General features: G+C 50.1%; 1 protein-coding gene across 1 annotated transcript in view; it reads left to right on the forward strand.

Moving 5' to 3' along the window:
* Positions 1 to 2062: 2062 nt before the first annotated feature.
* Positions 2063 to 17726, forward strand: part of LOC136296099 (hydrocephalus-inducing protein homolog) — an 88551-nt gene continuing 72887 nt past the window's right edge. The window contains 6 exon segments of the mRNA XM_066194922.1: positions 2063 to 2125; positions 2794 to 2913; positions 4957 to 5091; positions 6516 to 6715; positions 9995 to 10116; positions 11419 to 11623. Coding sequence (XP_066051019.1) covers positions 2063 to 2125; positions 2794 to 2913; positions 4957 to 5091; positions 6516 to 6715; positions 9995 to 10116; positions 11419 to 11623 — 845 coding nt within the window.

The following is a 17726-nucleotide window of genomic DNA, read 5'->3' on the forward strand; positions in this document are numbered from 1 at the left end:
CCCATTTCAAATCTTGAGACTGAGTCGTCAAAAGGTAGCCTTTTCCTGCTCTTTTTCTTTCTGCTTGATGTGAAGTTTGAAGAGGATGTGTGCTTGTGACAGGCTCGCCTCCAGCAAAACATCTCAGTGTCCAGGTCCTGCCATTGCAAACTGCTGCTTGTGGTGGACTTGGAGTCCTGATCTGCACTAAGCCAACACAAATAACCTCTGCTGAAGCTGCTGGGCTTTGCTGGAGTGTAGCTGCCATTGCTAAAACAAGGGGGGGAAGGCTGGGGACGCAAAGGCACAAAATTGCCATTTGCCATTCTCCTGCTGAAACAGCCGCCTCTTGCTTAGGTGCGGTCACCAGCAAATGCTTGGGGTCATAGGATTCCCTCCACAGTGGCAGCGTTGGCCTTTGAAGGCCGAGTAGCTGCAGTAATTACTTCAGATTTAACAAAACTCATTGCATTCATGCTTTGGGTTGGAACCCTGACGTGGTGTTAGATTTTGCAGGCTGCCAGATGTACAGGGGACTCACCCTGGGCAGAGGGGAATGGATGTGCTTTATGTGGATCAGTGCCTACTTAGAGGTGTGTTTAAAGCTGCTTTTCTTGCAGGACTGGCTCAGTATAAAGCCCACTCCAAACGGGTAGGTGACCGAGGTGGGCAGTTGAGCAGGAAATTGGCAGCATGAGATGTGTAACAAAGTGGTTAAGGATCGCCCTGGAGAGGGGGGATTGGGAACACCTCAGAGAAGGGCACCACTAAGGGGACAGCGTGCTGCAGCCACTCCCTTGGGCAGAGTGTGCCTCCTGTCAAGTCACGGAGGATTCCTGCTTGTGTCTCTGGAGTGACAGCAGTGTGTCTGGAGAGGGCAGACAAAGCAGGGGAGAGTTTTCTCAAAGCAAGGTCTCTGCTCCAGAAGCATTTGTTGCTGTTGTGTCATTCCAGATGTGCTCTACAACGGTATTAAATAAGATGGCAGTAACAGGTTACAAGAAAGCACCCGTTTAAAAAGGAGATGCCAACTTGCTGAGAAAAGAACTGACCCTTATCCTCATTCAGCAATCACCTCATTTGTCTTTTTCCTAACTTCTGTGTTACTTTACTTTTGCCTTTACCTCTGCTAGCAATGCACTAACTTTTAAATACAATTAAAGGGGACAAAATCATCCAAGCAAAAGAAAGCTGTTTATTAGTAACGATTCAACTGAGCTGGGCGTGTCTCCCTCTCCCCGGAGACGAACAAAGACACCCTCCAGCAAAATGGCAATCTTTCTATACCCTTTATACCTGCCTGGGGCGGCCCCCGGCCCCTTTCCCGTTGGACGGTACTCGGGAACTTCCATTCGCTCTGACCACCAACCTTTCTGTCCCCTCCCCTCTCCTCCTACTTCCTTTTGGTCAGGTCTTCAACCACGTCCTTCTCCCAGCTCACAGCAGCATGCAACAGACCAACCTGAAAAAATCCAAACCACAAACAACACACAGAACCAACAACTTTCATTCTTTAACTTAATAACTGTTACAAATGGCAGGAGACACAGTTTCCTCCTTTAAATGCCTTTATTAATAAGCAGGGGTCTTCAGGAGTGGCCTACGCCGCCGCTGCTGCTGCTCCCTTTCGTCCACACCGCTGAGAAGGAGGTGCAATCCACTGTGCTGCCTGCACTGCAGAGCGGGACTTGTCGGCTCACGGCAATTCCAAAGAACTCCTCTTGGCTTCTAGAGTCCAGGGGTCTCTCGCTCTTTAAGTCCTTTGGAAGTTATGGTGAGATAGAAGAGCTTGTCTATGAATACCCTCGGCATAAATACCCTTGGGTATGGTCAGTCCAGTGCTGTCCTTGGCAGATTTAAATTTTGAGTTGGCTCGTTTCGGCCAGGGGCTCTTGGTGTTGATATGGTCCCATCATGCAGCTGGGCTCTTTCAATTTCCATAAGGGTGGCAGCAGCAGCCTGACTGACAGGCCGGTTGTCAGCAGGAAGGAGGAAGAGGATCCGACAGGTAGTAGGAAGTGGAGCAAGCAGGGAACGAGCCAGTGGGACAGGCTGGGTGCAGGCAGGTAGAGCAGCAGCAGAAATGGAGAGCAGTGATGCCAGGGAGCAGCAACGGCTTGACCCGACGGAAAGGCGACGGAATCAGGTAAGTGGGATTTTGGGGTAAGGGATACAGAGTGGACAAAACTGCTAAACAGCATTATAACTCTTGAACTGATTTTAACTAAACATTCCAACTCTATAGCCAACAACTTATAACTCCATAACAATTCTCATCCATCACAATAACCTTTTGACATTGTTCAGCAAAATATCACCTCATCTCTCACACCTCCTCTGGTACTGTTCTCTTCTTACTGATGTCTAAGTTCTAGATGAAAAAAAGATATTTGCAGTTGTGTGGGCCTCAGTTTCCCTGTCTCAGAACAACGGACATCCCAAAATTGTTTCCCATGGAGTCTGATGTAAATTTATGGGTTTTACTTCCTCCGTGAGTCCTCAGTCAGTGCCCCAGAGCTCTGTGACCTCATGGGCACAGGGCAGTCCTCAAGGTAAGTGCTGCCTGGCATTCTGGAGAAGGAAACCCGGAGAAATAGGTGCCAAAAGAGCAGCTTGGCTTGAGCCTGCTCTCTGTGGCCCTGCAGCTCTTGATCAGCTGAGAGCAGAGGTGGGTGAGCTACTGTTTCCCTAGTGTGGCCTGGGCAGAGGTGCTCGCCATGAGTCTGTACTTCAGTGGGGATCAGTGTAAGATTCTCCTTCATGAACCTTCCTCCCAGCAGCTGAACGTCTCCCTGCTCTCTCTTGCCTCTCCAGCTGTCATCAACTCCCCGGAAAAAGAGATCGTTTCGCGTTTCCCCACCAGAGGTGGTATTTCAGAACTTTGTCGTTCATGAGGTCTATGAAATGGTGGTGTCTCTCATGAATAAGGGCGAGGTAAGTGCTGGGACATGGAGTGTTAACACTGTGCTGGAAGAGTGGTGTAATTCCCATAGTGTACAGCAAAGCAAGTTATCTGCTGCAGCACATCCAGAAGAAAATGTCTCAGCATCTTGTTCTGCACGATGGTGGAAATCTTCCTGTGCTGGGAACTCTCCCCTGATTTTGCCCATGGGCTGACAGTATCTATCCCAAAGGAGTTTCCTTCTTTTGAAAGCTCTGATTGATAGGAATGTTGAGGGTTGTACAGTTCTTACCTGCTCTCATGCTTTGCTTGAGTCTATACCACATCTTGTGTCTCCTTGGTTAATCTTGGTTCCTGGTAGGAATTTCTGCCTCTCTCAGCCTGTTTGGCTCCCTTTGTGCAGCTCACAGTCAAAGCTCAGGGGCTGAGTCGTCTACGCTTTCTGCTGGAATCACTATCATTAGTGGCACTGGCACGGCAGGAAATGTTCTGAAACAGCCCTGGAATCAGATTGATGTAGCAGAAGCAGTAGGAGGCCTTTAGGTGCCACTTCAGGCTCCTGCTAAGCTTCATCCAGCTCTGCTCAGGTTTTCCAAAAGCAGCATGGTGCTCTGCTTTCCCTTTGGAGAACCACAGCACATCCAAAGCCATGTGCTCCTGTTTTGCAGTTTCCCAAGAGAGCTGAGAGGGAAAAAGTTGAAAAACGTCAGCAGTCGTGTTGGACTCTAAAGGGGAAAACTGAGACCATTTGAATTTCAGTCAGGGAAACATTTTCTTAAATGAGGCTTGTGCCAAGAGTGGGCTGGTGGGAAGAGACAGGAAGGACTCAAAATCATCTGGTTTAGACTTTTTGAGAGCATTTTGGTGCTCAGGGGTTGATATCTATGTGTTGAAAATGCATGTTTGCTGTGTCTGTGTATCCCAGAGAGCAGAACTTGGCCTGCTGGCTGCAAGCGGGAATGCCCAGCAGCCCAGCTTGCCTGCACAGGCAGCAAGAACCCCTGGAGAGCCAAGGTTGGCTTTTAATACTGAAACCACACTGTGAGTCAGTGCTGGTCATGTTTTGAAATATTCCCCCCGCAGGCCCGGCCCCCCTCCCCGGGGCTAGCTCTGGAGAGGCTTTGGAGGAATATCTCCGAAGGGACAGGACAAAAGATTTCAAAAGAGGTTCTTACCCCCAGATTATTCCAAGTCGTTTATTCCTCAAAGGGGTCCAGGGGCCAAAAGAGAGAGAACAAAGAAATCCAGGGGTCTTATCTAGTCTCCTATTTTGGGAGGGTCCTGGCATTCAGCCAATTAGGTGTGGACATGTAGGGAGGAAATTCCAGAAGGGTCAAAAGGCGAGAGACCATTCCCCTAAAGAATTGCAAGGTTTCTCCAGGAGGAAAATGCCTTTGAAGCCCGCAGTCAACAGGCACAACCTGTCTGTGTTTCCATCACTTTCGGGGAGGTGATTGCTGTAATCAGTTGATGATTCTTCCTTGCTGCTTTACTGGCGCTTTAAATTCTCTTTGTCATCTCCCTTTTTTAGGGATTGCTGTGTTCCTTCTTTTGCTTTTCAGGTTTGCATTTGTTCCCAGTAAGGCCACAGTGTTTGGTCTCCTCTCTTGCTGCTCTGCCTGCATGACTGTATCCCCCAGAACTGCCCTATCCAAAGCTGACCTGCTAGAAAGGAATTTCTTCCTCCCCGCAGGAGAATGTGCTGTTATGCTTTCAGGTAGCCCATTCCCTCCGTGGAACACGACTGCATAGCTGTGTGCAGGCAGAAATCAGCAGGTTTTTGGCCCTGTTGAATATGCAGATGATTTGGTTCAGGTGCTCTTGTCTCCATCCTGCCGGTGCTGACCTGCTCGGCCCTTCCTTCCCACCAGGCACTGCCCTACTGCCCCTGGCCAAAATGCTGGAGCCAGACAGAAGGGATTCAAGTTCACCCTTGGGAATTCTGTGCCTGTACCTCCACAGCAGAAAGGGCTTTGGAAAAGGGGTCAAGGAAGGACGTCACCAGGGCATGGACAGGTCTCCTCTTGTCCTGTTTCCTCAAGTGGCAAAATCATGGTTCCATGTCTTTCCTGCAGAATCTTCAGGGGGTGCAGGTCTCCATGGAGAGCTCACCTTACTTCCAGCTGGCGGGCCCCAGTGACGCATGCCGTGCCGTGCCAGGAGGCGCCATTACCGATGTGCACGTCCACTTCACTCCTGACGAGAACAAGGTGAGACTGGAGGAGCCAAAACACAGATTTATCTCCAAAGCCATTGTTGTCCCTGCACTCTGGGTACAGCCCATGCTGTGAGCTTGGCTCCAGGCCGTGGGCAGGCAGCCTGCAGCCAGTCCCAGCTTGGCATGTGCTGTCAGGCCCTGCACCCAGGCCTGACAGGCCCTGCTTCCCCTCGCTGCACATTCCTCTGAGCATTCCCAAGGGAAGAAAGATGCCCAGGGAACAGTAGGCAAACGGTAGAGGGGTGTTGATAGATGTCTGGCCATCTCTAGGTATAGTGGAAGGGGTTTCGTTATTCTGCAAAGTACTAGAGGAACAAAGAGGTCAGAGAGCTTTCCGCCTTCCTGACGGGCAACAGCTTCCCTGCCTCACCCGGGGCTGGAGCAAGGACGGTGCTTTTTCACACCCTCTGTTCTCCAGCCTTGCGGCTGTGCTGTCCCAGAGCACAGCTGACCATGATACGGCTGCAAGGCCAGGACAGAGGATGTGCTGTGCCCGTGGGCCCAGCCTGGCACAGGCACACTGAGCTCTAGGTGCCCTTAGTCAGCAGGAGCTTGGTGAGCTGCAGGGGACTTGGACACCTGCCTGAAAGAGCTCGTGTAGGGCAGGTACAGCCTGCAGGCAGGCAGACCTGTGGGCCCAGAGCCGGTGGCAGCGACACTGCTGCGGCTCTGTCTTCATGCCTGTCACTGTGGCTGCTCTGTCAGCTGGCGCCCATTCCATGCCAATTGTGCTTTTGCGTGCAAGTTTGAACACCAGTGCCGAGGCCCTGGCAAGTCTGCTCTCAGCGCTGTGATCTGGAGGCTCGTTCATACAGAGGGGTTTAGGACATGGCATGGAAGGGAGGAAGCCTTGCAGGGAAACAAAGAGAGGCTCTTTGCAACAGCATCCTGCTACCTCTTAGCACTGTTCTTCTCGTGACTTGGTTGGAGAGGCAAAGTTAGAGGGGAGTTCTGAGCAAACAGATATTTCTACACCAGGCCAGAGGTCCAGGATCTCTTTGGGTGCAGCTGTTCTCTCAGTTTCCTTTTGTTGCTTAGATTCAGTTTAACACTTTGTCCTATTCTCAATCAGTGGGAATATAGTAACCTAAGGAGGAATGTCCTGTGTTCCCTAGCTCCATGTTCCTTAGAAGGGACTTAGGAATTATTTAACATCATTAAAATTGAGAGTAAAAATTATGGTGGCCCTGGGCACTTGTCTGTATGACCCAAGTGACACAAGAGCTTAATGCCACTGAGATAGGTTTTGCAAAGTGCACTGCTGCCTTTAAAATGTGAGATATTAGTAGAACTTATTGTTCATTTTGGGGTGGAATAGGTAAATTGATACCCTTGAAGGGATATAGGAAATGGCTTTTCTTCTGCCATGGAGATGGCACCAAATGACCTGTGCTGAGACAGTTTCTTTTCCTGCAGGTTTATTCCCATGAGCTCGTCTGCGTCAGTGGAGAGGAAAGGATAGTTGTGCCAATTCGGGCCATCCCTGCCCGAGCTATCCTGGACTTCCCAGATGAGCTGGACTTCTCAAAGTGTCCGGTCAAGGGCAGCACCCGCAAGAGTCTGCTGATTCAGAATTGTGGTAGTGTGGCAGCTCATTACCAGCTGAGCACCGAGAGGTGAGGCAGCTCATCTGTCCTTGTGCAAAACACCTTTGGGGGATAACAGAGTTGGGAAAGAACAACAAAAGGAACCAGAGCATGGGAGCTGCTGCCCTGCGTCGCCGGCTGGAAATTGGCAGGATGGATGGCATCTGCTCTTGCTTTCGGTGTTCTTAGCAGGATGCAGCCTTTGAGCTTTCTCTGCCCCAGATTTCCTGGGGGGTGCTGGAACATGTTCGTTGCTGGCTTGCGCCCTCCTGAGCACAAGCAGCTTCTGAAATGGTTCCTCACCACTGTCAGCCAAACAGACCCATTCTCTGGGAGGACACAGGCACATGGCTTTCCAGTGGTGCCTGCATCAGATGCCCAACATGAGCTGTGTTGCAGGCAGCCGGTGCAGTTCCTGTTACTTAAAGCTGATCTGATTTCCCTTGTCAGCTGAGGGCATCAGTCCCCTCTTCTGTTCCACGATGAACCTTTGAAAGCCGGTTTAAAATTTCAAACACGTGCTTTAAATCTCTGAATAAGGTCGTCCCCCCTTTCATTGAGATCTCATTTTACATATTCTGAAGTTCCTGTGTTTCTGCTGTTTTTTCATTTTGGTTTGTGTTAAATGTTTGCCAAAAGATCATGAATTCTTCATTGGGAACTTTCATAAATGTCAAGCTCCTCCAAGGCCTATCAATACACCACATGCCCATAGGCATAGGCACAGGTGTATTAGAAACATGAGACATTTAGTGACTATGTGAAAAGCAATTGGGCTGATTTAGAAGATAAAAGTATAGAATAACTTTCTCTAGAGGGGACCTCTGGAAATTGTCCGAGCAAATACGCTGCTCAAAGCAAGACCAGTGTCCGGGGATTGCAAGGGGCCATTGGGAGATCTGGAGTTGTCTTTAGATGCCATACAAGGAAACAAACATACAAATGGACTAGTTAAAAAGCCGAAGACGACCTATTAAAACCGCTCCATGACCTTATCTTTTCTGCCTGTCGGGTGCAGTAGTGATTCATTGAAAGGGTAGATCTAACAGGATGAGAACTATCTTAAGGAACAGCTGACAATTAACTCACTATATTGCTCTAATCAAGCCATAAAAGGCCAAAATTTATCCTGCCAGCCCCATCTCTTGGCAGTGGTTTTCATTTGGTTATTATAGCGTCAGGGATGTCTCCTTCACAGTCCTTCTTATCTGTGGGCTCAGGGAACAGCTTAGTGATGTTGACTGAAATTCAGAGGAGTTAAGTTTAACTGTAGAGCTTGTGTCCTTGGGTCTTGGGGAGCCAGGTCTATATGAGAGATGACTGCTCCAGCAGGAACAGGGGAGTCTGGTGGGTACAGCCTGGGGTGGGATGTAGGAGATGCAAGGGCTGATTTGCACTCAGTTTTTCAGCCCTGACAACTGAAACTTGGCTGGATCCTCTTCTCCTGGTAATTTGAAAATAAGAAGATATCTTCTTTCTCACGCAACCCCTGAGGTCACTCCCAGGAGTGTTATTCGCATCCTGCCATCTGAGGGCAGGAGTATGTAACATGGGGCAGGAGTGGGAAGGGAAGGGAAGGGAAGGGAAGGGAAGGGAAGGGAAGGGAAGGGAAGGGAAGGGAAGGGAAGGGAAGGGAAGGGAAGGGAAGGGAAGGGAAGGGAAGGGAAGGGAAGGGAAGGGAAGGGAAGGGAAGGGAAGGGAAGGGAAGGGAAGGGAAGGGAAGGGAAGGGAAGGGAAGGGAAGGGAAGGGAAGGGAAGGGAAGGGAAGGGAGTGCTGAAGTGTGGCCAGGGACTCCCTTAACTGGCAGCTTCTCTTTCTGGCAAAATTCCTGACAAAACAATAAGAAAAAAATCCTGTGCCTTGCCCACACCAGGCACCGATCCCCCAAGCCCCAGCAGAGACCTGCAGCAGTGCTGGCTCACCCTCGGGGCAGATGTGGGAGCTCGTACAGTAATCGGGCTCCGGGGCTGCTGGGGCCTTGTCTTTCCTCCTCTCTCCCCAAAGTCTCACATCCAGCACATAAACATTGCTGGCCCAAGGCTTCTCCATCAGCCACTAGTGATGTTCTCACTAGTGGTAATGGAGCAGGTCAGGCCCATAACTGCAGCAATAGGTCCTTAGTGAGCAGAACCTGAAGCAAGTTCATCAGCTGTCACTACTGACATGAATGAAATTCAGCTTGCCAGATGTTCTCTATATTTTTGTGTGTGATAAGTTCATCACCAAACTCCCCAGAACACCCTTTCTGTGCACAGATTGACCACCAGCAAAGCACTGAGGAACTTTTGTTTCCTCAGTGGGGCTGTGGAAGAGCACAAAGCCCAGCAACTTCTGGGCAGAAGCACATTTCACCTGAGCTGTCCCTGAGCATCAAAGCACGGAGTCTTGTGTTTGTCAGGCAAGAACTGTTCACCTGGTGACCAATCCTAATTGCTCCTGTTACATCCAAAGTGCACCAAGACACTTGCGTAATTATTTCCAACACATTGCGCAGAGTTTGTCTGGTGAGCCAAGCAAACAGTTACCAGCCTGGATGACAACCCAGGGTGCCAGACTGCATTGCTGGTAAATACACGAAACTCTCCTGTTCTGCCTCCTCGATGTGCTCCTGCTAATGGTGCTTCATATGGCTTGGATTGGATCCTTCAGATTGTAAATGGCATCCTCCTTTTGGGTCTTGTTTCCATGTCACTGTATTGCTCTAATCTGCATTTGCACTCTTTCAGAGTTTTGATTGCTTCTTTTTTGTAGAGCAGCTTTCATTGAAATGCTGACAAAATGTGCTAATTCAGGATCTTTTCAAGGTAAAATAAACCAAAGAGCCACACTGCAAATTCAACAGTAGTTATTCCGTGGTCTTCAAGGGAAAGTTCCTTCTCCCTGTCTGATTCCTAGGCTGTAATCTCACAAGAGAGATAGTGCCCTAACATTTGCATCTCTTGAGAGGAAGTTTATAGGTAGCAGGAAATGAGAAATTCCTGAGGCAGTCAGCGTCAAGTTATGCATGCAGATAGCTCTTAACTCTCTCTGTGCTTTTCACAAACCATTCTCTGATGGGATTGCTGGCAGTCAGAAGGCTGGATGCAGAGTATGGGGGGGATTAGGTCGTTTTATCCCACAGGATCTTCTGAGGGCTGGATCTCCTCAGAAGTGGGTCAGTAGCTGTTTCTGATCCTGGCTGTTCTGTCTGTCTTGGCTGTAGTTTGTTTGCTCCCTGCTTGCCCAAGTGAGCTGAAGTGACCTGCACTGCAGAAGGAATATCGTGGCCAGATGTCCCCCCAAGTCCTGATCCTCTCTTTGTGTTGCAGTCCTTTCTCAGTGGTTCCAGCCGAAGGAATTCTGGGCCCTGGTCACACCATGCAGGTGACAGTGGGATTTCACCCGCTGACGAGCGGTGACCATTTCGGGTCCCTGGTGGCGCGCTGCACAGGTGAGTGCTGGGCAACACATGGGACACAGGACAGTTCTCCACCATCACTCCCTGTTCATCCCCCTCAATTCCCTCTAGATGTACCTCCTCTGTTCCAGCTCTGCCCCAAAGAAAACTGAAATAGCTGGTGTTTAAATGGTTGAAAAAGTGGATCCCCTCTAACAGGGCTGAGATTTTTGGAATTCTGTTTTGCTGGGTGTTGCAGAGTGGAGGAAGGAGGAACCCTGATTCTCCACTACTGTGTGGCTACGCCTGGGTGAAGTTTTATTTTACTCCTGGGCAGTGCTGTATGTGAGCTGCGAGGTCTCCATCAGACTCTCTCCAATGCAGTGTATTTCTTGCACACCTCTGTCCTGTATGCCGCTTCTCCACTGGCTTGTCACAGACCCTTTTACTATGTTGCCCTCTACACATCCATGCAGTTTTTGCCTAATAACACCTTCAGGCCCTCAAGTTCCTGTATGGTGACAAATCAAGACAAATTTTTCCTCGTCCCCATTTCCCAGGCCGTTCATGCTGTTGCAAACCTCTCACATCTCCCATTTGATTTCTAGACTGAGGAATCCCATTCAGACTTCATATAGAAGCTGCTCTGTACTTATTAATCTTTCCTTGTCCTTTTGTATTTAACCTGAAATGCTCCATCTTGGTTTTTGAGATCAGGACAATATGAAATATTTCAAGACTGATGGGGCTGTGGGTTTGGACAGGAAGATGACGATGATGATGATTTTTATGGTGTTCATTTTGTAGTGGTTTGTCATATTGCAAAGCCAGGCTGGTTGTGTTTCCTCTCCTGTGTCCCCTCCTGCTGTGGGCTGTCACTTCACCTGTTCCTCTGGGTCTCCTTTTTCTGCCCACATGCCCCCAGGCGTATTTGCTTGTCAGCAACAAGGGATCCAAGGGATCAGGAGGGGCAGGAGTCTCGTGGGATGCGCAGGGGAGACCTCGGCAAGCCAGGATTGACCAGGGCTCCTCAGTGTCACCTGAAGGACTTTGATGCAGAAATCCCAGTGGTCTGAGTGGGTCACCTGAGCACATCTGACAAATCCCACTGTACATACTGTCACCTTGGGGCCAAATCTCTACAAACACCTTGGAAATAAGGTGGTTAAGGAGGTGCCCAGGACATCCTCACGCCGTACACACAGAGCTGTCAGGACGTGATAAATGTACTGATCCATGGAACTGCTAATACATTTAAAAGCTATGACACTTTCTTCCGTGACCTGTGGTTTGCTTTGTTCCTTGTGCTTCCATCAGCAACTGAGCTAGCTGAGCAAAGACTCTGCTTTGTTCCAGGTGAAGAAAGTTTCTTCACATTCCTTCGCGCAGAAGCTGCAGATGTCAACATTGGATTGAGCACATATTCCATGAAGGTTGAGAAGACTTTCATCACCACATCAAGCCACACAAGCATGTTCATCAGAAACAGGAGTAACATCACAGCCCACTTCCAGTGGAAGATGTTTCCTACTGAGGAAGCCGACAATGAAGAGAAGAGGAGGTTGGTTTGAAAGATACGTTTCAGTGAGATACATGGCCCAAGACTGAAACTAATGCATGGCCTCAGGGGCGTGTTGGTGATTTTGAATGGTTTAGGCCAAGTAAACCATCCCTGGCATTAGGGTGTGTGTCCCTGGGCTGCAGGAGCTCAGCACAGCATTCCAGTTCCATTTATACTCCAACCAAGGATGGCATTTTGGGAAGGAAAGGTTGATTGCAATGACTGGATTTCCTCAAGTTCTAATTGGGCTTTTGCCTCCCTAATCTTCTTCCTACATGACCTGGCAACATCCTTAAACGTTTCCTGAGTTGCCAGCCCCTCTTTGCAAAGGCAATACGCCCTCTTTTTTCCCCTTAGTTCCTTCCAAATCTCCTTGCCCATCCAGGCTCGTTGTCTTCCCTGTCAGCTCATCTTTCAGCACACAGGGACAGTCTGTTCCTGTGCCTTCAAGACTTCTTTCTTGAAGTATGTCCATCCTTCCTGGACCCCTTTGTTTGTAAAGGCTGTTTCCCAAGGTCCTCTCCAAAACAATCTCTTGAACAGGCCGAAGGCTGCCTTCCAGAAGACCAGAGTGGAAGTTTTGTTGATGCCCCTCCTTGTTTCACTGAATGTTGAAAACTCTGTTATTTCACAGTCACTGTACCCCCAGACAGTGGTGAACAGATGAAGTTCTTTTAGTTCTTAGGGAATCTCCTGGTGATATCCAGTACCTGGATCCCAGGGAGGCAGCAGGCTTCCCTGTGGAACGGATCCGCTCGATATACAGGGCCCTCATTTCCCCTTAGAAGGGATTCACTTACTACCACTACCCTTCTTTTCTTCGTAATACTTTTTTCCAATTACATTTATTTTCATGCCAGTTTGTGTCCTAGCCTGTCACCAGGACATTTTGTTTTTCCTTACTTCCAGTCTTAGGGATGGTGTTAGCTCTAAGGCCTACTCTCCTGCTGTCAGAGATGCTTTTGAGATCTCAGAGCAGAGAGGACTTTTTTTTATGAGAGGAGCTAGTGCAGGATCCTTTCCCTCTCTGGCCATTCTACTACCATGCACTGGGATGGGACCCAAAAAGCTCTGGATCCTGAAAAGATGATCTCTCCAGGAGTTTGCTGTCTGTCTCCTGCACCAAGAAGTCCCTTCCCCTCTCACAGCCTCTGTTTTCATGCATATAAAACCTTGGATGTCACTGAAGGGATGCGGTGCCTGAATTCATCAATTTCCTTTGGAAGTGCTCTGGGATGCTCTTGTGAAAGGCAGAGTAGGGAACAGGGCAGGTCCAAAATGGAAGAAACAAAGAGCGATGCTGGTAACACGTAACCACAACCCAGCTTCGTCTCCCTTTCCCAGGGAAGTCCTGCAGTGGGTGCTCTGTGATCTTTATCTGCCTCCCCCGAGCAGCTCAGTGGTAGGAAAAGCCAGCTGAGGTGGCTGGTGGATTCTCCCTCAGTTTTGGCAGAGGCTTTGAGGCAGGAGACTCTCTTGAGGGATGCTGGCTTTCCAAAGCTCTCCTGAGCTTGCAAGTGTGGAGTAAAGCTACCTGCTGAGCTAGTGCACAACAAGTTATCTTCTGATCCAATTGGGACCCTCGTGGCTTGGGGTCAGCCCTTGCTGGGGAGCTGCCGCTCCTCCCCAAGTGCTTTGCTCTCCCGCACTTCCGCTTCTCTCTGCAAATATATTAAATGACCTGCTGGCTTTGTCTCTCCCTGCGGCTGCAGGCAGTGTGATTTGCTGGAGCCACCACCAAAGGTCTGGATGGAAGACTTCATGGAGGAGAAAAAAATAAAGAAGGTGAAGGGCTTTTGTGAAAATCGCACCGCCCTCCTGAGCCAAAAGGTCCAGGAGGAGAAGGCAAAGGTGCAAGAAGACCCCCTGCTGTTCTCCAATGACTTTTGTTTTCATTGAGCCAATGGTAAGTGATAGCTGAGAACCTCATTTTCCTTCTCTTCCTTCTCTTCCTTCTCTTTCTCCTCGTCCTCCTCCTCTTCCTTCTCCTCCTTCTCCTCCTTCTCCTCCTCCTCCTCTTCCTCCTCCTCCTCCTCCTCCTCTTCCTTCTCCTCCTCCTCCTCCTCTTCCTCCTCCCACCCACCCTACCCCCGCCCCTTCCCCCGGGTGCGGTCACTCAGCAGGTCCTCAGCTGGCTCGGTGTGCTCAGAGGGAGGACATGGAGTTTCTGGTGCGGCTGCAGAGCTCACTGCTGAAAGTATTTCTGCCCTGCAGGCTCAAGGCAGGGCTGGGAGCCTGACAAAGCTGAGCTCTGCTGCCAGGGCTCGAGCTCAGGGCACTCCGTGTCCTTGAAGTGTCCACAGGGAGCAGTTTTTGTAGGTAGGGGCTCCCCCGACACGTGCTGCTGCGTGGGGTTCAGCGGAGGGTGTTGGAGCAGTGCCAGTTCACGGATTGACCTGAAGCATGCAAGGGTTCGCTGGGAAAAGGAGGCCAAATTCAGCCCAAGGTTAATCGTAGAAATGCCTGTCCCTTCCTCTAACCACGACTCGCACTGTTTGTGAGTCTCCCAGTGTCATCTGTGAGCCTGGACACAAGGGTGGGAGGTTATAATGGGCATCTTGAGTTCTCTTGCACACGGGGACAGTAAACCTTTTCTTTTTCTGTTTATGCAAGCAAACGCCCATGTCCTCCCATCAGCCAGAGCCCTGATTCTGAGTATTGGCATTGTGAGAGATGATGAATGCCTGGTGTCTGCACAGTGCAAAATCCCTTCTCATCCTGGAGTAAATCCTAGAATAATCCCAACCTCTGCTTTCTTTGAAAAAAGGTTAAACTAATATTTTTCTTTCCAAGGAAGGGGATCGTGTTCTTGGTTACTCCTATGGCCCGTCTAAGGCCAAGAGCCACCAGTGCACAATGGCAGTTAGGTACCACTGTAGCTGACTGCAGCATGATGTGACCAGGAGCTTGTGTCAGAGCAGCAGGAACATTGTGGAGAGTGGGGGCTGATCAGCTGAGCATTGAGAGCGCCCAGTGGTGTGTTGAGCTGGGTTTAGAGTGTTTCCTTGGGCTCCTTATGTTGTTCGCTCATCACTGATGCTCTGAAGAAAGGCTTAGAGGAGTGGTTGAAAACAAGAAGTGTGAAGTTTGAAGATAAATCTTTTTCTGTCTCTTTCTGTTTCAGGAGGGAGAGATTGGGCCACGTTGTTCGGCTGAAATCAAGGTGACCTTTAAACCCCTGGAAGCACTGGAGTATCAGAGTGTGGCCTACTGTGACATCTCAGGTACAGCTCCTTTCCCCTGCTTCTCTCACCCACAGTGCAGCCATGGAGCAAGCCTGAGCCCACTGGGCTCCCATGTAACTGCTGGGAAGAGTTCCTGGTCAGCAGGGCAGTGCTGGCACATCCCCAGTGTCCCTGCAGCTTCCAGGGAGTCTCCCATGCAAGGCCACGGCTCGGAACACCTGTGTCTGGATTGCTGATCCCAGAACAACCCAGGCAGTGCAGGGAGATGTTTTCATGGCATGGCTTTGCCAGCATTTCCTCAAAGGCCAAGCAGCTACAGAGCAGAACAGCTTTAGTGAACAAGCACTAAGCCCCTCTAGACCACTGACCTCCAGGATGGGTCCATTTGACGTGGATCCATCATCAGGCAGTAGGAGCTGAGTTAGAAATGTGCTCCCTGAGCCTGGATCACCTCCAGACACCACCAGGCCAGCAGGGGCGGAGCCCCGCTGAGCCCAGGGTGTTGGTAGAAGGACCACCCTTGGCCAGCACCTGCTTCTCTCCCTGTGTGGGAATTGTCACCTTGCAGCTCTCAGTCTGTGCAAACAGAACACAGTGCCGAGTGTCAGAAGTGGAGGACAGCAGTCCTGTGCTGCTGGGCCAGGTGGTTTGGCAGTTGTTGCCTGGCAGTTTGCCAGGTAGCAATTGCCAAAGTCTACGTGAGCTTTGTGCCTTCACCGAATGGATTTCAAAGCTCCTCTAAGTGCATGGGGAGGAAACCCTAGAGTCATAGTATGTTAAGGATGGAACGGACCTCAAAGACTGTCTAGTGCCAAGGCCCCTGCCATGGGCAGGGACACCTCCCACTAGACCAGGTAGCTCCAAGCCCCATCCAGCCTGGCTTTGAACACTTTCAGGGCTGGAACCTCCACAACTCCCCTGGGGAACCTACTCCAGCGTCTCACCACCTCACAGTAAAAAAATTCTTCTCAATATCTAACCTAAATTTCCTTTCTTTCAATTTATACCTGTCACTCCTTGGCCTGTCGCTACAGGACACCAGAGATGTTTTAAACTCAGCAAACTGGTGGCTAAAATTGGAAACCAGCCCAAGGAATGGGTTAGAAATTGCAAGTCAGCCCCAGGGGATATCTCCTGAGGGAAGAGAAGGGTCCATATCTTCTGCTGCAGCATCAAGAGCTGGTTGCATGCAGCTCAGAATCAGGGTCTAGCATTGAGGCAGCCTGGAAAATCCAGTAGAACAGAGGGAATTATTGTACTGAAATGGACATCTCTCCCCAGGCCGTGAGAGCAGGCTGGCCCTGCGCCTCAGAGGGGAAGGCTGCGGACCCTTGGTTGAACTCAGCTGTGATACCCTGAACCTTGGGGAAGTTTTTGTCAAAACCGCCCAAACCCATGAGGTGAGCACCAGGGGTTGGGATGGATCCTGATGGCTCCTGAGGCAGCAGCAAGCCTGGTGGACCTGTGGAATTCCTGGCAACCTGGGCAGTTGTGAGCAGGGAATAGCTGATGTACTGGTCAAATCTGGGCGGGGGGGGAAGGGGGTGTTCCAGAAAAATGTGTCTGTTGTTCATGAAGCCCCAGTCCCTTCTTTTGGGCAGCCTTCCATAGGGATCAGCTGGGAGGCTTCCTGCAAAACAACCCCTTTTGACCCAACGCTGGGTCAAAAAGCTGTTCAGAGGCTTTTGTGGCAGCACCAGACACAAGGCACCTTTGTACTGGGCTGTTCAGAAGCAGCTGGGACAAGCTGGCTACATTTGAGCTTCAGTCCACCGCAAACAATTTTTAGTCAAGTGTCTCCTGCTCATTCCTGGAAGTCACAGGAAAGCCATCCAGCCTCCTGGCTCAGTGCAGGCCCTTGCAAAGGGCTTGAGGATTCTTTCCCTTGCTGTCCAATCCCTCACCACACTTCAGGCTTGGTGCATCTCTGGCTCTACAAAGAGAAAAGTGTTCCTGGGAATAAAGCAAAAGATTTTTCTACCTATTTGCCTCCCCCCTGTTGGGGGTCAAGTTTGCAAAAAAAAAGAGAGAGCAACTGAAAGAGGCAGAAAACGAGGCACTACATCATGCCAGACACTTTCAGAAGTTTGGTTGTGGAAGAGAAAGACACGTTGAGTTTTCTTACCAAAAGATGGCGCTGTCTGTACATTTTGATGTTGATGCCTCCTTCTCAGTGTATTGTTTTCACGGTATGGGAAAAGGTAAATGCGTAGATACGGTACTGCTGGAGCTGCGCTGACTGGGGCAGCAGCAGCTCTGTGGTGATTCACTACGCAGCTGCAATCACCCCACGTTGCTCTCAGGGCCAGGTCTGAATGAGCTTGGTGCTACTGACCAGAGGTGGACTGCTCTGTGTCCGTGGGGTAACCCCAGGGTGACTCCAGTTATGTGGAGTTATGTGAGCTTCGCATGAAAACCCAAAGGCAGAACTTGTCCTGTTGTATTTTTTTGACTTCTGCCGTCCAGCAGCACAAAGCATCTTCTGCCTTTTCTGGGTGTTAATTGCGCCATTAGAAAATAACTCCCAAGAAGGGAAGATTTCACGTGTACTTGCATTTTGTTTTCTTGCTGCTGCAGGTGAAACTGATGAACAAAGGAGTTCTTGATGCTCCCTTCACCTATATCCCTTCAAACACGGAAGTGGGCTGCTGCTTCAAGTTTGTACCCGAGGAGGGCCTCATTGCACCAGGTGGGATCCAGACTATTCAGATCTCCTTGAATGCCGCCGTGTTGGGGCGGTTTGAGGAACCATTCCAGTTCCGTGTGGCTGGATCTCCTACGCCTGTGATCCTGACCATCGAGTAAGGACTCTGGGAGCTTACTCTGGGTGGGCACATCTGTAGCTGTCTCTGGGACATCCCCCACCTACCTCATTCTGGGGTCGGGCAGAGAAAAAAGATGTTTCCTGAGGTCTTAAT

The sequence above is a fragment of the Chamaea fasciata genome, unplaced genomic scaffold, assembly GCF_029207755.1.
Source record: "Chamaea fasciata isolate MVZ Bird 193981 ecotype frontalis unplaced genomic scaffold, bChaFas1.0.hap1 SCAF_12, whole genome shotgun sequence".
Classification (NCBI taxonomy): Eukaryota; Metazoa; Chordata; class Aves; order Passeriformes; family Sylviidae; genus Chamaea; species Chamaea fasciata.